We start from the raw sequence: 20,784 nt of genomic DNA on the forward strand, positions 1-20,784 counted from the left end.
ATTGTAGGTACCTGAAAAAGTCTGTTCTTGGTAGTTTAAACTCTATTCTCAGTTGTTCAAATGATTTGAAGTTGTTATTACTAAATAATTGGTGTACATAATGAAGGTTCAAAAGTTTCCAGTTTTTGAATCCTGCGTCTTTCTGTTTTTAATACATTTTTTGAATATATGTCTTAATTACAGTAGGCCCATTATAGACAGTTATGATATTTGTGGCTGCACCGGGGTCCATCATTATTAGGTTAAAGTTACACGCTTATCATTAGTGATCCATGGCACCTGCTACCCATGGCTGTTATGAACTGCAGGCTTCAATCAATAAATTGCAACAATTTCGTGCTATGGGCACTGCTACTGATACAGGGAGCGGATGAGATATTTTTCTGCTTTCAAACAAGTGTGACAAAGGCATGGGCTAAATACATTCTCTAATGTGGATACAGACATATATACACACATCACTATACAACACCTTATTAGGAGAAAATACGTCGTTTTAATGAGAAAAATGTTGTTTTAACGACAAAAGTTCTTGTTATTACGAGAAAATTGTTGTTTTTACGACATAAGATCTTGTTATTACGAGAAAAGATGTCGTTTTAACGACATAAGATTTTTTTTTTTATTTATACTTTGTTTTACCAGGGTAGTCACATTGAGACAGTAGTCTCTTTTTCATAAGATCTCGTTATCATGACATAATTGTGTGAAAAAAATAATATGTATGTGGCAGCAATGCGTCACCGTAATATTTACATAAGGCAAAATGTTTAAAATCTATCTGAATTGGTAGCCTATGTCTGTGACTGTCTTTTCACTTTTTCTTTCTTTATAATTTTGTTAAAGTTATAAAGTTCAGCAAATTTTTGTTAGCTTTTATTCACATCTTAGCCTAGCCTACATGCATACATACAAAATATTTGGGCCTAAATAAACTCCTTTGCCGATGTTTTGACTTAGTGATCATCATCATTCTTCGTTTCCACGGCAACATTGAACTTTTCATTGAATATACTGCTTCTCACATCTTCTCTTGCCCTTAAATTTAGCAGTCATTAACTCGGTTCATTACAAGCCAGCCGAGAATGATAGGCTTTGATATGCCTATGTATATGTAGGCTATATAATGAAATGCTGCAAGTCAAGAGTAGCGGATTCATAATTTGTATCGGTTAATTATCAAATGGCGAGTCCTTAAATCATTCGGGTACATCGAGGCATGCATCAATATAATAAAGTAGGTGTGTGTGTGTGTGTGTATGTATGTGCATGCGTGCACGTGTGTGTGTATGTGTGTGTGCGTGCGTGCACTAATAACAAATAAGTATAGATAAATACAAAGCAGCGGGCGAAATAAGTAGCCAGGCCACCGGTTTGCCCGCTGCTCCCGATGGCCAGACCTGAATTCTACATTTAGCACAGTTATTAACAATAAAAACTATGGCGTCCTCTGTGTTAGCCTTTTAAACTATAAGTTACTTCTCAACGTGCACGCAGGCTATAGCCTACATAAACGATGTAAAACAGTCCGCGACCTCCCCCCGCTATATGGCACAGTCCACGTAAATTGGGGAAAAAAATAGAAGGAAAATAAAATCGGTTAGATTTCAATTTATTCAAAAGATAATTTCTTAAGTCATAATTTAGCAAAAGGAAATTTGAAAAAAGGAGAGAAAATGGCAAAAATCCACTGATGAAGTAACCGAGAAAATGGAAAAAATGGACGTTTGTTTCAATATTTTAATTTTTGCATTTGCACTATATGGTCTGAAAATTGAATTGTGAAGCGTTACACGGACCTGATGTACATATAATTATCTTGAAATCAATTTCTCATATATAATGAAAAATAAGAATTTGGTCATATCGCCCACCCCTACAACCACGACTAACATACACAATACTGGAAGATGAACTAAGGAGAACTCGGGGTTTAAATAATAGGGATATAATTGGAAGAACAGAAACAGGTGTGAGATTAATTGATTGAACGAATGATCAGGAACACAACCAAATGGAAACATAGCAAACAGAGAGAAAATTAAACCGATTTTAAAACTGTGGGAGGCCACAGACATAAAGGCAGTTCCAACCAATTTTTAGCATTATAATCATCTGAATGCACTAGTGCGTGTTCAAAATCGCCCCCTCTACCCTCATTCACTATTACATTACTCCACTAATATATAGTCCACTTGAAGGAGTGAAAGAAAACGAGTGAGTGAATTTCTGACACTGGAAACTAGCATGTATAAATGATTAAACTTAAGAAATTGTTTAATTATACAATTTAATAGTGGTGTCAACAATAATCGATTCAGCGATGCATCGCAATGCGGGGCATGCACGATTCAGCATCGATGCGGCAAAGTGCCATAATCGATTATGTCACCGTTTATTTTCTGGACTTGAGTTGGACAATAAAGTTGTGAAGGTTCAATTACTTCCAAGGTCATAACAACAACAATCAAGATGGCTGAGGCGGAGGGAGATGACCGCGATAGACGGGTAATTAAAAACGCACCCAAAGCTTGGAAAGCGGACATCTGGGCACATTTCGGATTCTGACGCCGGCTTCACACCGCACGCGTTAGCAGGGCAGGAGCGGTGGGTATGGAGAGCGGGAGCCCGCGCCCCCATTGTGGATTCACACTGGCAGCGTTTGTCTCGCGCAGATATTGCAAATACAGACAAATATTGTACATTATGTCACATTTTCCGGTCTTCTCCTCCGAGCCCCGTCTGTCTCGTGCTTATGATCGGCAGCATATGCTGCAAATGCGACCGCGTTCCCCTCTGTCCCAAACACACATGCATATAACTTGTTGTATGTAGTTCACATGATAAATGTAAGTTAACATTAAAGTGAATATATGCTTTAATCATTTAAACAGGCTTTTGAAGTTTGGGCAAAAACTTCTGGCAGTGTTGAGTTTTTAATTTTTTTAACAGCTCTGGATGTCATATGGTGATTGTGAAACACACGGGGCACTTCACTACATGATTTCATGGTGAAATTTGTTATTTTCCATGTTAATCTGGTCAGTTTTGATCAAGAACAATCCACTGTGGCTTTAAATCAGCGTGAGCAGCGCGGCAAAAATAGACTTGCCGCCGAAACGATCGCGGCACTGCTGCTTCTCCTCCTGCGATGTGCTGCCGTGCCGTCTCTGCGTGCGATGTGAATGCTCTAATCTGTTAACATGGGCGCCGAAAAAATATGCGCTGCTTACGCCCTGCTAACGCGCCTGCCACACTAAAATCAAGCACGAGAATTGACGAGTCGCTAGTGTCAACGTTACTGTGTGTTGCACTGAATATTTTTATTGCTGGGTGCCTGGGTGGTGGTTATTGTTACAATAGTGTGACTGTAATTACGGATTAATATTTGCACAGGAGTTCATGAAGTGCCCTGTCTTAAAGCCTTTTACTGTGTGTAAAAAAAAAACTTATGTTCACTGCTGGAAAAAGTTGGCTTAGTTGGTTATTATTGCTCTATATAATTTCAAATGGTTCTAAAACAGAGACGAAAAACATTTCTCATTCAAAGCACTGAAAGCAGTGATTTATGTTTTCTTTTTCAGGTTTGAAAATGCCATATCCAATACCCTGTACCATTCTATTTTATTTTATTTAATGACATTTATGTCAAAGATACAGGAGAGTGATAATACACACATAGCAGCCAATACAATCTGTTGTTCAATATCTGACTGCTTGTATTGCCTCATGACTGATTAAAAATTTGCCTTGTTGTGTGCAGTAGAATTTTGATGCATCGCAATGCATCGTAGAATCGAATTGAATCGAATCGTTACCTGGTGAATCGTAATCGAATCGAATTGTGAGGGCAGTGCCAATGCACACCCCTACAATTTAATAATCAATTAAAAAGGAATTTTTACCTGTATGATATTACGCTGGACCAGCATGGTTTGGAAAATGGATGATTATTGTGTGAATTCATTCAGCACGTGACTCACAGTACATTATGGTTATCCTCTAGCCGTTGAGCGTGCATCAGTTGTGTACATTGTGGGATTGAATGAGTGCACTTAATAACGTCCACTATGGTTTCGGACACCACTGCAAATGGCTGTCCCCACAAATAGTGCCCTCTTTAAGGGTTTGGGGGTGATTTCGGACACAGCCTAGAAGATTTGTCTGGACCACGATACCACACACCTGTCGACATTGTCACCGTGAGACGAGATCTCACAGAGACTCGTGAGATTAAACGTGACTTGAAAGAAAAACAAATGGAGGATAGCTGGTTCTCCTTGCTTGGTTTTTTTTTTTTTTACAGGAAGAAAAACAAAAGAGAAAAAAATAGCATGGGTTATCTTTCTCAATACTCCACTTTCCACTTTTCTTGCTATCATTGGCAACATTTCAGGTGTTCTGTCACTTTTGAATACAAATAGGACAAGTGTGACTCCCAAATGAACAATAGCAGAGGGTTAATTTCGGTTAATCATTCAGTCTTAAATTAAACTCACACACAAACAAGCACTCACTTTGTACAACCAAGTGCTCTGTCTCAAATGCCTGCGACTGCACTGTAGAGGCCTGCTTATGACATAAAATTGATTCACGAGTTCACACTTACATCAAATTAAATAGAGTAAAGATTATGCGTATTTGGCGTGTTGTCCGGGGGAGGGCTCCGGGCTCGGAATTTTGGCCCGAACCCAGAGTATCCCCCCCGTGATAGAGATAGTCTATAACTAGACTGTATTTTATTTTGGATTGTGTTGATGTCTAATAAGAGTTTATTAAAATCAAAGTGAGGAGATGGGGTGTTGGAGGGATGCTAAAATAAAAACGGTCAACGAAAGAAGGTAAATATGCTGTATATATATACACCTCTTATCGTTGATTAAAGCGATTAGCTTGATGTGCTCCACATGTGTTTAATTAGGTATAATTATCTGAGGGTGCTCCACTTGTGTTTAATTAGTTTTAATTTTCTGAATGTGCTTCTCCCGAAATTTGTTTATAAAACATCAATTCACGAGTTCACACTTACATCAAATTAAATAGAGTAAAGATTATGCATATTTGGCGTGCTGTCCGGGGGAGGGCTCTGGGCTCGGAATTTTGGCCCGAACCCAGAGTATCCCCCAAAATGCAAGAACAGAGGACAGCCACCAGAAAACCCCCCCAAATACGCAGATAATTGGTGGGCTGGCGTTTGATAAGCCTGGTTACTTGACCAGGAGGGCCCGTGTTGCCTCTGATGGGAGCAGCTCACGGCATCGGGCAGACGAGCCCTACTGGCTGATGGCTGGAAGCAGCCTTAGTTTAGAACAACCGGTCGGGAAGGCTCTTGCAACATCCAATGGGAGGCCAATGCTCACTGTATCAGATGGAAAAACCCTACCGGCCGATAAATGAGAAGCAGCATGGTTTGGAACTACCTGGCCGGGAAGACCCGTGTTGCCTCTGACGGGAGCTCATAGCGCCTGGCGGAATGGGCCCTACTGGCAGATAAGTGTGGAGCAGTCAGAATTTGGGGTGACCGATCGGGAAGGCTTTTGCGACATCCAATGGGAGGCCAAGGCTCGCTGCATCGGACGGGGAAAAAACCCTACCAGTCGAAAGAATGGGGAGCACATGATTTAATCCGCCCAACCAGAGGGGCCCCCTACTGGCTGGTGAACGGGGGGCGCGTTGTTTGGAACGGCCAATCGGTAAGGCTCTGGCCGCATCTGACGGGAGCTCAATACTCGTGGCGTCGGACGGGTGAGCCCTACTGACCGATAGACGGGGCGGCGCAATTAAAAAGAAACGACTGACCGACGGGGCCCACCCAGCCTCCACCAGGAGCAGTTTCTGGTTTCAGGTGAGTGGGTCGTACCGGCCGACGGCACGGTGAAGGAGAAGTGAAACACCCGGCTAGGAAGCTCTCGCCGACATCTGATGGGAGATCAATACTCGCTGTATCAGATGGGTAAGCTTCGCTGGCGGACGGGTGGAAGGCAAAGCATAGATGTTCGTCCAGGAGAGCTCTTGCAGCATCCGAAAGGAGATCAATACTCGCGGTATCGGGTAAGCCTCACTGGACGGAGAAAGAGAAGGGATAGGCATAGACCTGGAGAGCTCTGTGCTGTCCGAAAGGAGATCAAGACTCGCGGTATCGGACGAGCAAGCCTCGCAGGATGGAAAAAGAAAAAGATTGATAGAAACCTGGAGGGCCCTCGCGGCATCCGATGGGAGAACAATTCTCAAGGCATCGGAAAGGGAATCCTCGCTGGTCAGAGAAAGAAAAAGATGGATTCTGGCTTAGAGGGCTTTCACGGCATCTGACAGGAAATCAGCTAAAGGCGTCGGATGAGTGAGCCTCGCCAGACGAAAAAGAGGAAAAAAGGAATGGCCGCTGTCCAGGAGAGCTCTTGCAACATCCGACAGGAGATCAAGACTCGCTGTATTGAATGGGTGAGCCTCGCTAGATAGAAAAAAAGAGAAAAGATAGGATAGGGTTTTTAATAAGGGTTATTATTTAATAAGGGTTTGGTGAGCTTCCCTGATGTGGTATCGGTCGGTCCTGATGTAGCTTTGAAAAGCGTGAGAAAACCATCTTCCGAGAGCTTGGATCTGCAGCTGGGAGATTTTATTTATTTATTTATTTATTTATTTATTTATTTATTTATTTATTTATTTATTTATTTATTTATTTATTTATTTATTTATTTATTTATTTATTTATTTATTTTTTTATTTATTTTTTTATTTTTTTTATTTATTTATTTATTTTTTTTTGGAAGTGATCGCAATTTCAGAGCATCCTAAGAAAACGAAGGCTAAAATAAGCGGTGTTGAGTGTGCAGGCTGCACTGAGCGGCTGGTAACCTGCATGAAGATATATTTTGAAAGGACATTTAGCATTGTGATCGCTGAACCCTTGATCAGGAGGGAGGTTTGTGAATTTTCTGGGGAGGGAGCCCCATACAACAGTTGCGGAAAAATGTTATGCCGCTCAGGTAACATTTGATGGGCCCAACTTGGAGGCCCTTAACGGTATTAAGGTAGGAAACGAGTTGGTTGGAAAGGGAGAAAATACGAGGGTATTCATGTTATAAGAGAAGTGGAATGCTTTTCGAGAGAAACTGAGCTCCTGCGGGAACGGAAGGAAAAGCACTGCTGCGGCAGGGGAGAAATTAGCCAGAGAACATGGGCTCCTGCGGGAGCAGAAGGAACAGCACTGCTGCGGCAGTGGAGAATTTTATTCAGAGAAACTGAGCTCCTGCGGAAGCAGAGGGAGAAGCACTGTGTGGCAGTGGATGAATTAGCCAGAGAAACTCAGCTCCTGCGGGAGCAGAGGGAACAGCACTGCTGTGGCAGTGTAGAAATTAGCCAGAGAAACTCAGCTCCTGCGGGAGCAGAGGGAACAGCACTGCTACAGCAGTGGAGAAATTAGCCAGAGAAACTCAGCTCCTGCGGGAGCAGAGGGAACAGCACTGCTGCAGCAGTGGAGAAATTAGCCAGAGAAACTCAGCTCCTGCGGGAGCAGAGGGAACAGCACTGCTGCAGCAGTGGAGAAATTAGCCAGAGAAACTCAGCTCCTGCGGGAGCAGAGGGAACAGCACTGCTGCGGCAGTAGAGAAATTAGCCAGAGAATCTCAGCTCCTGCAGGAGCAGAGGGAACAGCACTGCTGTGACGGTGGAGAAATTAGCCAGAGAAACTGAGCTCCTGGGGGAGCAGAGGGAACAGCACTGCTGTGACAGTGGAGAAAAATAGCCAGAGAAACTCAGCTCCTGCGGGAGCAGAGGGAACAGCACTGCTGTGACAGTGGAGAAAAATAGCCAGAGAAACTCAGCTCCTGCGGGAGCAGAGGGAGAAGCACTGCTGTGGCAGTGGAGAAATTAGCCAGAGAGCTCCTGCGGGTGCAGAGGGAACAGCACTGCAGCGGCAGTGGAGAAATTAGCCAGAGAAACTGAGCTCCTGGGGGAGCAGAGGGAGAAGCACTGCTGTGGCAGTGGAGAAATTAGCCAGAGAACTCCTGGGGGGGCAGAGGGAACAGCACCACTGCTGTAATGGAGAAAAGGTTAGACGGACAAATGGAGAACCACATTCGTATGAGGGGAAACAGCTATGACATTTAAATCTAGCATATTTTGTTTATGAGCCCATATGGTAGCCTAGTGAAATAAACATCCATATTTTCATGTAATTTGACAGTTTATTTTATTAAATCTAAAAATAAAAATCTAGAAGGTGTGCATCAACCTGACACCTAGATGAACACTTTAACAGTTGGTTTTATGACTAAACCATTCTCTTCAAATGCTAAGTTAGAAACATGTATACCACTGTTGTAACTTTAGAGACAGTCTCTAAAACCGTGTATATTGAATGTCCAATGTCGAGCCAGCTTTAATTTAACTCAGTTAATTTCACCTGTGGTAGGTCAGTCTGGCCAGTAAGAATGTACAACCTTTGGATCATGAAAGCCAAATAATTTTGCCCGCTATGCATTTACCATGGCCCTGTAAAATTAATTTGAATGGTTTGAGATTCGATTTGCACAGTGTGGTGAATTTACAGACGGTCCCTAAAGCAGCCTAGGCGGCGGATACTTTACCTCGCTGAATACTGCTCCTTTAAGGCGGAACACATTCTCTCTCACTCACTCACTCACTCGCTGATGAGTGGGCAGTCCGTAGATGGAGTGCGAGCTGTGAACGTTGCATGCGTTCTAAATTCCCGTTGCTCTTTGCCGTTTTATTTTTCCTGTTCAGTAACGCAGTTGTCGGTGCAGTGTATGTGAACTGCCCCATGTGTGCGTTGGATCGACGCGGATAATAACCCCCATGGAATGTCAGATACGTGAGATTGCTTACACTTGGCAAGGACCGTTCACGCCAGCTCTCCGGCCTCTCTGTGTGAAGCGCTATGCCTGTATACAACATACAATATTAAATGACAACAGAGAAAACATTGTCATTTGTTCATAAATATTCGCTTGGCATAAATGTGCACCATTCATTGATTGTGAACTGCTGTGAACTGAAGCTTTGTTCTGCAAGCCCGTACAACGCTCAGAATCTGAAACATGAGTTTCACATTTATTTAATGAAATAGCCTTTGAAGTTTGCAGTATCGTGATATGTTTTTCTATCCCCAAAATATAAGATGCCTTAAAATAATCGCTAATAGCATGGTATACATAGCCTACTGTAAGGTATTGATGCTACATTTAATGAAATGGGTGCTCCAAAATACATTGTACAGTTCACATACGTCTATTTTTTGTCGCAAATGTGAGTAGCCTATAGTCGCACTGTCGAGCCCTGTGTGACAGAGCTTATGTGAACGTCAAGTTGAGTAGTTTTGAATCAAAGGCAGTGATTATCAGCTGGTTCCAACAAGTGGCTGATTGTTTGGCATAATATGCGGTTTTGTACTGTCATCATTTTAGTGATTTAGCTTTACCCACAAGTATATTTATAGTTCATTATCGCGTGCGTCTATGAACGCACTTCTCGTGTGTGAAAATTATGTCTGTAGTACACAGAGGCGGCAAGATCGCAAGAAAAGCTTGATGTGTGCCTGTAACAAATTATTTAAGATCATTTTCTATTTCTGTTGTAGTTTCCCCGGTTGCAAGTCTGCGGTGTGCACTCTTTACACTGTCCGAGCACTTCGTGACTGTCATCATTTTTTTTTTTTTTTTTTTTTTTAAACAACACGCTATTAACATGCATTTAGAACAACGATTAGAATTTAGAAGTTAGAATCGCAATTGTGAATTGTGGCAAACACAATTACATCCGGGAAAAGCAGGATTTATTTTACCGTGAATGCTGATGGAAGCGGCCGAAATGGTTTAGAAATCTGTAAGGAAAAGATTTTAGCATCTAGAATTGCTTCAAGCTGTTTGAGCTATGTAGGCTATACAGCTTGGGCGGGTGGAGCGACCTGCCGGAAAAGCCGTCCATGTTAAAATAAAAACGGTCAACGAAAGAAGGTAAATATGCTGTATATATATACACCTCTTATCGTTGATTAAAGCGATTAGCTTGATGTGCTCCACATGTGTTTAATTAGGTATAATTATCTGAGGGTGCTCCACTTGTGTTTAATTAGTTTTAATTTTCTGAATGTGCTTCTCCCGAAATTTGTTTATAAAACATCAATATTGGTGTGTGTGAAAGACAGCTCCTGAGTCCCCAACAGAAACTACCTGACTTCCTGGTCCCATGTTCTTCGCTGTCAGCCCTTCTGTCCAGTTCCCTGGATGTGTCAGCTCACTGGTCTTATTCTTCTCCTTGGCTCTGCCACCAATGCTAGCTCCATGCATCTCTTCAGCACCGCCTCAAGCTTCCTCTCCATCAGCTCAGCATGGCTGCACCTCAGGCCTGTCAGCCCGTCGGCTCCACCCCAGCTCCGTGCTACCTCGACTTCACCGTGGTCCGTCATCACTAGGACTCCTCTGGGATCCCTCGTCCCTCCGGATCAGCCTCGGTCAGTTGTCGGTCTGCCTCCACCATGTTCTCTGGCTGCACCTCGACCCTCCACCCCTTCTGCTCCACCGGGCTTCTCCTTCCCTCCGGCTTCCACGCTGTCCTCACTCCCAATGTTGTCGCCCTGGTTGTGTTTGCTTGTATTTAATAATAATAATAATAATAACTTTATTTTATATAGCGCCTTTAAAGGCAACTTCTCAAAGCGCTGTACATAAGAACATAAAATCACAACAGAATATAACAATATGTATATATATATATATATATATATATATATATATATATATATATATATATATATATATATATATATATATATATATATATATATATATATACACATACATACACATATATGTACATACACATACATACATATACATGCACACATGTATATGAAAAATAAATAGTACAAAAAGAAAATATAATACAACTAAAAACAACTAATAAAATTACATAAAAGCTTCCCTAAAAAAGAATGATTTTAAGCTGGATTTAAAAATGTGCAAGGAATTTGCATTTTGTAACTCTACAGGCAAGGAATTCCAGAGTTTAGGCGCAAGATTTGAAAAAGCCCTATCTCCCATAGATTTTAGGCGAGTTACAGGGACAGATAAAAGACCTGCATTGATGGATCTAAGATTTCGAACTGGGGTGTATGGTGTCAAAAGGTCAGTCAAATTTTGTGGTGCCAAATTGTTTAGTGCTTTGTAGGTCAGTAGTAAAACTTTAAAATCAATACGGAATTTAACTGGCAGCCAGTGCAGTGATTTAAGAATAGGTGTAATATGCTCTCTTGCACTAGCTCCAGTTAAAGGTCCTGTTTTTCCTGTTTTTTTAAGCTTTGATTGTGTTTACAGTGTGCAATATAACATGTGTTCATGTTTCGCGTGTAAAAAAACAGTATTTTTCACACAATTTACTTATCTGTATACCGCTGTTTTCACGGTCCTCAAAACGGCTTGAAAGATTTCCTTGTTCTATGATGTCCCTCCTTCAGAAATACGTAACGAGTTCTGATTGTGCCAGCAGTTCCCATGTTGTGATTCGACAGCAGCTTAGCGCACGTTGCCCGGAAAGGTCACGCCTCTTACCATAACGGGGAGATGCATGTGCTCAAAGTACAGCATCCCTGAAGGCCAAAGAAAGGTGATTTGACTCCGGGATGAAAATAACAGCGTCTCGACGACATGGCGGCAAACACATTACAAACACAACCGAACGCAACACTTCCTCTTCTCCACGTGGGAGAGCACCAAGACCACGCCCCCTTTTTTGCGTATTCTTGTGGGCGAAGGTTAGTCAACAAACTGTTCTACTGACGTCATTAAAGCAGGATGTACAGGGATGTAGTCCAAACCGGCCGTTCGCTGTAGGCTTTGAAAGGGAACTTCTGTTAAATAAAATATCTCGCTTGGCATTGAACTTTGAGCTTTATAATTTTACAGGCATTATTTATGCTCTAACAGCAACATTACACACTAACTAAAGTTTGAAAAATGGGATCACGAAGAACAGGACCTTTAAGATGCGTGCAGCGGAATTTTGCATTTAAACCCTAAGTTTTCATTCTGTTCCTTTGTCCAGTATTGCTTATGTTATAGTGGTTGCTTAATCTCTGGCGTTTCCCCAGTGTGTATTGAATTAAAGACTTCCTGATTTATTTGTCTTTGTGCGCTTTATTACAGCAACAATTTGTGACAGTTGTGTTGACAGGTATTAGATGGTTGGGTTAGACTACATACTGAGGTATTTTTTTAAGTCAGTGTGAGTGAGACCTGTGTTCAAATAATAATAATAATAATAATAAAATAATGTATGTTTTTCTTGCTTATCTAGATGGAGTCTCCATTGCCAACAACAACCTTCAACACTTCGTCCACAAATGATGGCATGAAACCAAATACGACTAATACAACACAAGTTCTGTGTGAAGTCCCAGCTCATCCTGTTTTCATATTTGCATACTCACTAGTGTTTCTTGTCAGTCTGGTGCTGAACTGCATCACGATGCGTGTATATTTCTGCACTAATCAGCATATCCAGTCCAGCATCATGGTGTACATGAAGAATCTGGCTGCATCTGACTTCTTCATTTGCCTTTGTTTACCTTTGCACATTGCTTACCTTGCCAGCAGTTCAAAGATAATACGTAATATTAACTGCAGCTTTGGAGGAGCAGCCTTCTATATAAACATGTATGCAAGCATTTTCTTCATGGACTTAATTGCTGTAAACAGGTACATGCTTAATTTCTTAATTTCTCAGAAGCACATAAATTTGCCATCTTTTCCAGGAACATCATAATTTGTAATGATGTAATGTTCTTGCTGCAAAGTTATTAGTCAAGTGAGTTATTGGTCACATTGCAATTACAGCTTAGGTGACTGGCTCAAAAAACAAAACAACAAAAAAATACCTTGATACCTACAGATCATCCTCTCCCCTCTCTCCGTGTTTGTAGTAGCTCCATTTCTCTCCAGGTAGGACCTACCGCAGAAATTCTTTCATATGTAGCACAGCCCCGTTGGTCTTAAACAGATTAATATCGGGGGGTTTTTTTGTCCATGTAAACATACTGCATGTAAACTGACTGACTGAGTGGCAACAATACTCCGATACTAACCTGATTAAGACCATACTCTGATAAAGAAACTACCATGTAAACAGCGATTTATAATTATCTTAATCCGGTTTAAGCCATACTCTAATTAAACAAAAATCGAATTAAGACATGTGGAGTATGCCTATGATAGTCGCATTATCAAAGTGCATTGTAGACATGTTCACACCTTAATCTAACTATTGACGTCGTGTAGGAGTTTTCGCCGCATTTTGTGACAGGAGACAAGTGCAGAGGGGCGGACTTTGGGGGCTCGAGCCCCTGCCCTTTTTAAAAATTTATCAAAAGTGCCTCTCTCAGCAATCATCAATAATATTGTTACAAATAAAACAGAATTTGAATTATAATTAATATAATAATGTGTACAAAACAGTAACAAAGCGCACAATTGTCCCGTTTTTCTTTTACGTATCTGTCAGTCTGAAATGTCGTTGCCATGACGTGTTGCTATGGTGCCTTGCTTGACTGCTCATTGTGACACTGCCTCCTCTATATTTTTTTCTTTGTGTTGTAATAATTCTGCTCATTGTAAAAGTAAAATACAATAAGTTTGTTTCTGTAATCCCAGATTCATAATTGTCTGCTTACAACAGCGGTCAGGAACCTCTAGGCTCACGAGCCGGTCATTCAGTGAACGCCTGTGGCTCGACGGCAGGAAAAAACAATCCAAACAATCACGATTTTGAAACCTTAATTTTCATCATTATTCAAAGCTATTATTCGAAATGTAGGCTGTCAAGAAGGAGGCAAGATGGGCACTGTCTCTTCAAAAAAAACTGAAAGACACAATAGCCTATATAATATTACAAAAATAAAACAACATATTATATATATATATATATATATATATATATATATATATATATATATATATATATATATATATATATTTATATTTATATATATATATATTTAAACATTTTATAAAGTAACACTGTCCAATAGCGACACCCGCAGGTAAAGTTACAGTGGGTTGCCTGAGCCCATTTATTTTAACAGACCCAAGACAGTTGCGCTATGATTGGACGTCGGACAGCGTAGCGTGGCATGGGGACGTAATGACATACCATTAATTGATCTATGTGATCTATGTTCTATAACATGTAAAACAGGAACATGAAAGGATATTTTTTAAAAGCAACTCATGTAAACACCTTAATCAGAATATTGTCTTATTCAGAATAAGGTCAATAATTAGATTACTGCTGTCCATGTAAACGTAGTGAATGTCTACAATGCACTTTGATAATGCGACTAAAATAGGCATACTCCACATGTCTTAATTCAATTTTTGTTTAACTCGAGTATGGCTTTAACCGGATTAAGGTAAATAGAAATCGCTGTTTACATGGTAGCTTCTTAATCAGAGTATGGTCTTAATCAGGTTAATATTGGAGTATTGTTGTCCATATAAACGCACTGAGTTACTCATTCTTTGCAAGAGCATGAAAATTGGATTTGCTCTTGCAGAAAATAGAGGCTTGTCATTTCAACAACACAAACCAAATTCTTCCAGGCCTCAACTACAACTACAGTGTTTAAGGACAGGTCAAAGTAGACATTTTTGTGGGCAATAAAGACCATAGGCTGGCTGTGAAACAGTAGACCGTTGGCAGGCCCAAACTGGGTCTCCTCCAGACTACTGTGGACGTGTTACGGTTCAAAATGGAAAAAAATAAAATAAAAAAAAATAAAAGATGATGGCTCAACCCGCAAGTACTTCAGAGTATGGTGGTGTTTATTAACAAGTGCACCGAAAATCCAATAGTCCAGCAGTGAATATATTTACAAGTGTACAGTCCAAAGAACAAAGTACCAAATCAACAAAAATAAAACAACAAAATAAATGAAAGATATATAACTATACATTTATGTACACAAAAACTCACGAGTATCCACTATATACGGAGGGTTTCTTTAGCTCACGGCACCGCAGTAGCACGTTTGCTCGACTTGGTAAACAAGTCCCATACTGGAGTCTGGCCACTGCTTTTAAAGGCCAAACTCTGCCCCTTTTGGGGCACTACCATCCACAGGTAAGTGTCATGAGGTAATATCTTCTACTTTTAAATACATTAATTTTCCTCCAAATGAAAACCAAATGAAACAAAACCCAATGTTGTCCAATAAACCTAATAACATAATAAACCTGACCTAACACTAATTCACAATTCCATTTCGTTGCCAGGTTAAAACTTTAGTATCCCCCCACATAAAGACAAGACATGGTTTCGCCGGGTTCCGGTCCACTGCCGGTGCGGCGCAGTATGATGACGTCATAACCGCTCGCCCTACAGTAGCTCGAGTTTGCCGGCCCAGCTCCCAGCAACCCGGTTACACCCACATATAACACGCAATTTAACAATAAAACATGCACCAAACAAATAGTGAGTGTGTGTGATATGTCTGGAGGGAATAACAGAAGGGAAGTATAGAATGTGGAAAAATGTCTAAGTGCTATCGGGATTGCGTGTGCACCAGGGCTCTGAACCGGTTCAAGGAACGAAAACGAAAACCGGAAACTAACGAAATTTTAAGAGGAACAAAAACGAAATCAAAATCAATTTGAATCGTTCGTAAACAGAAACGCAATTGTTATTCAGTTTATTTATTCTTTATTCATGCAATTTTTAAAACAAGTCGTGTTGAAAAAAAGTTATGTACAAAGAATGTTATCACACTTCTGAAAAGAATAGGCATTTAGAGGGCCACTATCCGCTCTATTAAAACAGGTCAATATTTGTCCCGCTGTTTATGCTTTGTAATTAATGCATGTATTTCTGTTGGGGTTTTAAAAATGTTATGAAATAAATATTCAAGTTTAATTATCATGCGTTATATTATTATTGAGTGAAAATAAGTCTTTATTTATACATATTTGTTTAAAGTATAGGCTAAATTAAAATAACGTTATTAACCGTTATTTTTTCAAATCAAACCGTTTTCGGAACAGTAATGTTTAATGAGGAACGCAAAAACGGAAACGTTAAAATGTCGATTCTGCACGGAGTGAACCGATTGATCTATTTTTCCGTTTTTAAGCCCTGGTGTGCACCCGCTATACCAATAGCGACATCAACAGGTGAGGGAGAGCGTGTGTGTGTGTGTGTGTGTGTGTGTGTGTGTGTGTGTGTGTGTGTGTGTGTGTGTGTGTGTGTGTGTGTGTGTGTGTGTGTGTGTGTGTGTGTGTGTGTGTGTGTGTGTGTGTCAGTGCTGCCGCTTGCAGCGGTGAAGATCACTTCTTCACATCACCTTCCCCCTCTCCAAGCCGCGCACTGTCCGGGAACCTGGACAGGTAGTCGGCCACAAGATTCTTCCTCCTGGGGCAATGCCGGATCTGGAAGGTGTAGGGCTGGAGAGCCAAGTACCATCGAGTAACACGAGCATTGTGGTCTTTCATCGTGTGAATCCAGGTAAGTGCCCGATGGTTGGTCTCCAGATCAAACTCCCGCCCCAGGAGGTAGTACCGTAGTGCTTCCAGGGCCCACTTTATTGCAAGGCACTCCTTTTCAATAGTTGAATACCGGGTCTCCCTGGGCAACAGCTTCCTGCTCAAAAACACCACAGGTTTCTCAGCTCCGGTAGTCCCCTGAGCCAGTACTGCTCCGATCCCCTTGTCAGAAGCATCCACCTGTACCAGGAATTGCTGGTTGAAGTCAGGGCTTTGTAAAACTGGTTCAGAGCACACTTTGTCCTTCAAGGCGCTGAACGGCCCTTCGCAGGCCTCGGTCTACTCCACCGGGTTCTTCCCTGCTTTTGTCAGCAAGTCTGTCAGTGGCACTGCCAGATTAGCAAAGTCGGGTATGAATCGGCGGTACCAGCCCACAAGACCCAGGAAGGATTGCACCTCCTTCTTTGTCCTAGGCCTAGGACTACGACGTATTGCTTCCACCTTGCCAACCTGTGGTCGCAGTTCGCCATTGCCCAGTTGGTACCCCAGGTAGTTGGTCTCATGCCTCGCCCACTCGCATTTAGCAACATTTAATGACAGGCCGGCTGCTTGGATTTTCTCCAGTGTCTGTCTCAGATGGTCCAGGTGATCTGTCCAGTGGTGGCTGTAGATGACCACGTCGTCCAAGTAGGCAGCTGCCCACCCTTCACAGCCCTGGAGAATGTGGTCCATTAACCGCTGGAAGGTAGCAGGCGCCCCGTGCAGACCAAAGGGTAGGACAGTAAATTGGTATAGTCCAACGGGGGTCCTGAAGGCAGTGAGCGGTTTGGAGTTTGGGTCAAGTGGCACCTGCCAGTACCCCTTACACAGGTCCAATGTCGTGATGTAGTGTGCCTGTCCAATCCGCTCCAATAGGTCATTGATCCTCGGCATAGGGTGGACATCGAACTTTGACTGGGCATTTAGCTTACGGACGTCAACACAGACACGCAGTGATCCATCCTTCTTTGGCACGATGAGTGGGCTACTCCATTCACTAGTGGAGGCCTTGATGACGCCCAACTCCTTCATCATTTCAATCTCTGCCTTCAAAGGGTTCAACAGTCTTTCTGGGATTCTGTAAGGTCGCTGTCTTGACGGTGTAGAGTCAGTGAGATGGATGGTATGTTGCACAAGCTCTGTTCGCCCAGGCCTGGGCTGAAACAGTGATGGGAACTTGTCGAGTAGATCTCGTAATTCCGTCTGCTTCGGCCCATCTAGATGGCCTAGAGTCACAGCTCCCAGGTCTCTCTGGGGTCTCATGTCAGGCACAGGCTCATCTTCCTCCTCTGCTACATTTCTCACCATCAGCGATGTCTCTGTAGGCTTAACCTGGACCTCCTTTCACTCCTTTAACAGGTTCACGTGGTAGGTCTGGTGAGCTCTTCTTTTGTCAGGGTGATGAATCTCATAAGTTACAGGTCCCCTCTTCCTCACGATGGTATATGGCCCTTGCCACTTGGCGAGTAACTTGTTCGTTGAAGTGGGTAACAAAAGCAGCACTTTCTGTCCCGGTTGGAACTGACGCAGTCTGGCATGTTGGTCGTACGGTTGTTTCTGCACCACTTGTGCTTCTTGAAGATTCTCCCTTGCTTGTTCTCTGTACCTCTCTAGCCGGTCTCTCATCTCCAGGATAAACCTCACAATGCTTCTCTACGCTGTGTCTGCTGTCTTTGTCCAGGTTTTTTTTAAGATGTCCAGTGGTCCTTGGACTTGCCAGCCATACAGGAGTTCAAAGGGTGAGAACCCGGTTGAAGCCTGAGGTACCTCCCTGTATGCAAAGAGAACGAAGAGGAGTCATTTGTCCCAGTCACGGCCAGTGTCTGCGACAAACTTCCGCAGCATGCCCTTTAGCGTCTGATTAAACCTCTCCACTAGTCCGCGCAGTGGAAACCTGACAACACTAATTCACAATTCCATTTCGTTGCCAGGTTAAAACTTTAGTATCCCCCCACATAAAGATAAGACATGAGGTGTTTCTCAATGTCAAGGATCCTTCCTCTGCAGGACTGGTCCTTCCAAGTCACTTCCTTCAGAGGCTAGGCGAGTTAGTTGAATCTAATCCGTTAGCCATCAAAAACGTAATTTGTATAATATCAATACGGTTGTAATTTGTACTGGCATTTAAAAGTTAAACTTTACTTATATTTACTACGGTTATAACAAATGTTTGGTAACGTAAATATTTACACTTGAAAGCATATGCCCCATTAACGCTCCGACTCTGCCAACGTCCGTATTTTTTGAACAAGATAGCAAAGCTCCGCGCATAGGATTGTGGGTGATTTGAGAACGCTAAGTGCGCGAAGTCTACTCGTAAGCATCCTTTCCTGTATATGGCATATTTTTCGAACGAAGGACTCAGACCTTGGTTGAAATTCCGAGGATCCTCGACATTGGAACAGCCCTTCGACGGACGTCGATGACGTAGCATCCTCGGAATTCTGGCTTCTGAGGTTCCTTCCTTGACATTGAGAAACGCCTATGGTTTCGCTGGGTTCCAGTCCACTGCCGGTGTGGCGCAGTATGATGACGTCATAACCGCTCGCCCTACAGTAGCTCGAGTTTGCTGGCCCAGCTCCCAGCAACCCGGTTACACCCACATATAACACGCAATTTAACAATAAAACATGCAACAAACAAATAGTGAGTTTGTGTGTTATATGTCTGGAGGGAATAACAGAAGGGAAGTATAGAATGTGGAAAAATGTCTAAGTGCTATCGGGATCGCGTGTGCACCCGGTATACCAATAGCGACATCAACAGGTGAGGGAGAGCGTGTGGTGGTTGAGTGTGTGTGTGTGTGTGTGTGTGTGTGTGTGTGTGTGTGTGTGTGTGTGTGTGTGTGTGTGTGTGTGTGTGTGTGTGTGTGTGTGTGTGTGTGTGTGTGTGTGTGTGTGTGTGTGTGTGTGTGTGTGTCAGTGCTGCCGCTTGCAGCTGTGAAGATCACTTCTTCACACTGGCATTATGCAAATTTGCTACACACTTACATCATTTCGTGCAGGAAGTAAGACTGGGATTACTAACTACTTGTTTCAGGCAGTTCAGAATCTATTCTTTCTTTTGGGAGACAATAACTCTTATTACATTATAATAACATTTATTGTGAAACTTTGCTGACCTCTCACAAACAGCTATATTACACACTGCATGAAAGGTAATATCCGAAAAAGCATAATAGGGGCACTTTAAAAATCTGAAGAACTGATACTGGAAAGATTGTAGGCTCAGCTAACAGGGTGATCCATGAAAACATTGTGATCAAAGCTCTTCAACACATGTTGCTCCATGTTCCTGTAATAAGTCTACTGTACTATTTGGATAGACACATCAGCTAAATGACAAATTAATGGTATTAAATGAATGTTGAGGATATTATACAGTATTTGTACATGCTTACATGTAAATAAATACAGTTGACTCTAAAGTGCTATTGATAGTGCTTGTTACACTTTTTCAGGTACCTGAAGATTGTCCGGCCATTGGAGACTCATGCTCTGCAGACGGTTCGTACCGCCCGCTACATTTCTGCAGCTACTTGGATTGGATTGTTAACCCCATCTTCCATCTACTGCATCCTCTTTCTTAAGAACTCCTGGGGTCAAATGCCTGATGAATTTACATGCACTTACCAGGAACTCCAGCTCAGTTTGACCTACAAAATCATCCATTGTGGGACCATTGTGGTTTTCATTTTTATCCTGGTATCTCTGATTCTTCTGTATTTGAAGACTCTTCAAAAGCTAAGACAAGTTCAAATATCTACACAGACCACGTTCAGTAATCAAACAATCAGAAAGTCTAAGCGCAACATGCAAGTGCTAATAGTTATTTTCTGTGTGTGCTTTGTGCCCTATCATCTGGTGAAACTGCCTTTAATATTCATCAAACCCCTGCTGCATGAGTGTTTAGCAGTTCAAGCGTTCTACATTCTGAAGGAGATGACCATCCTGCTTGCAGCACTAAATGCATCCTTGGATCCACTTATTTACTTTTTGTTTTGCAGGACCTTCAGAGCCCAGTTTAATGTTTGGAGTTGCCTCCTAAATGAGGGCTAGATGGTTTATGTATTAATGTGCTTTATGATGTACTTCCGTATTGTTTTGACAGAAAACAGGTCTTGTTGCATGCATGAAAAGGGGGTATAAAACAATGATAATAATGCAAGTAATTGTAATAAAAGCTACAATAAAACTAGACTTTATTTGGTACAATCTTTCACAGATCATAATGATAATTTGCCACCATTTGTAATATAAAG

At 41.9% G+C, this 20,784-nt stretch overlaps 1 protein-coding gene across 1 annotated transcript; it reads left to right on the top strand.

The window, feature by feature from the left end:
- Positions 1-12,309: 12,309 nt before the first annotated feature.
- LOC307130307 (P2Y purinoceptor 14-like) lies at positions 12,310-20,581 on the top strand (the record flags this gene model as incomplete). Its single annotated transcript, XM_079823275.1, has 2 exons — positions 12,310-12,710; positions 19,984-20,581. The coding sequence occupies 2 exons, from the start codon at positions 12,310-12,312 to the stop codon at positions 20,579-20,581; spliced, it is 999 nt and encodes a 332-aa protein (XP_079679401.1).
- Positions 20,582-20,784: the final 203 nt, after the last annotated feature.

This window comes from Gobio gobio (genome assembly GCF_949357685.1).
Source record: "Gobio gobio genome assembly, chromosome: 8".
NCBI lineage: Eukaryota > Metazoa > Chordata > Actinopteri > Cypriniformes > Gobionidae > Gobio > Gobio gobio.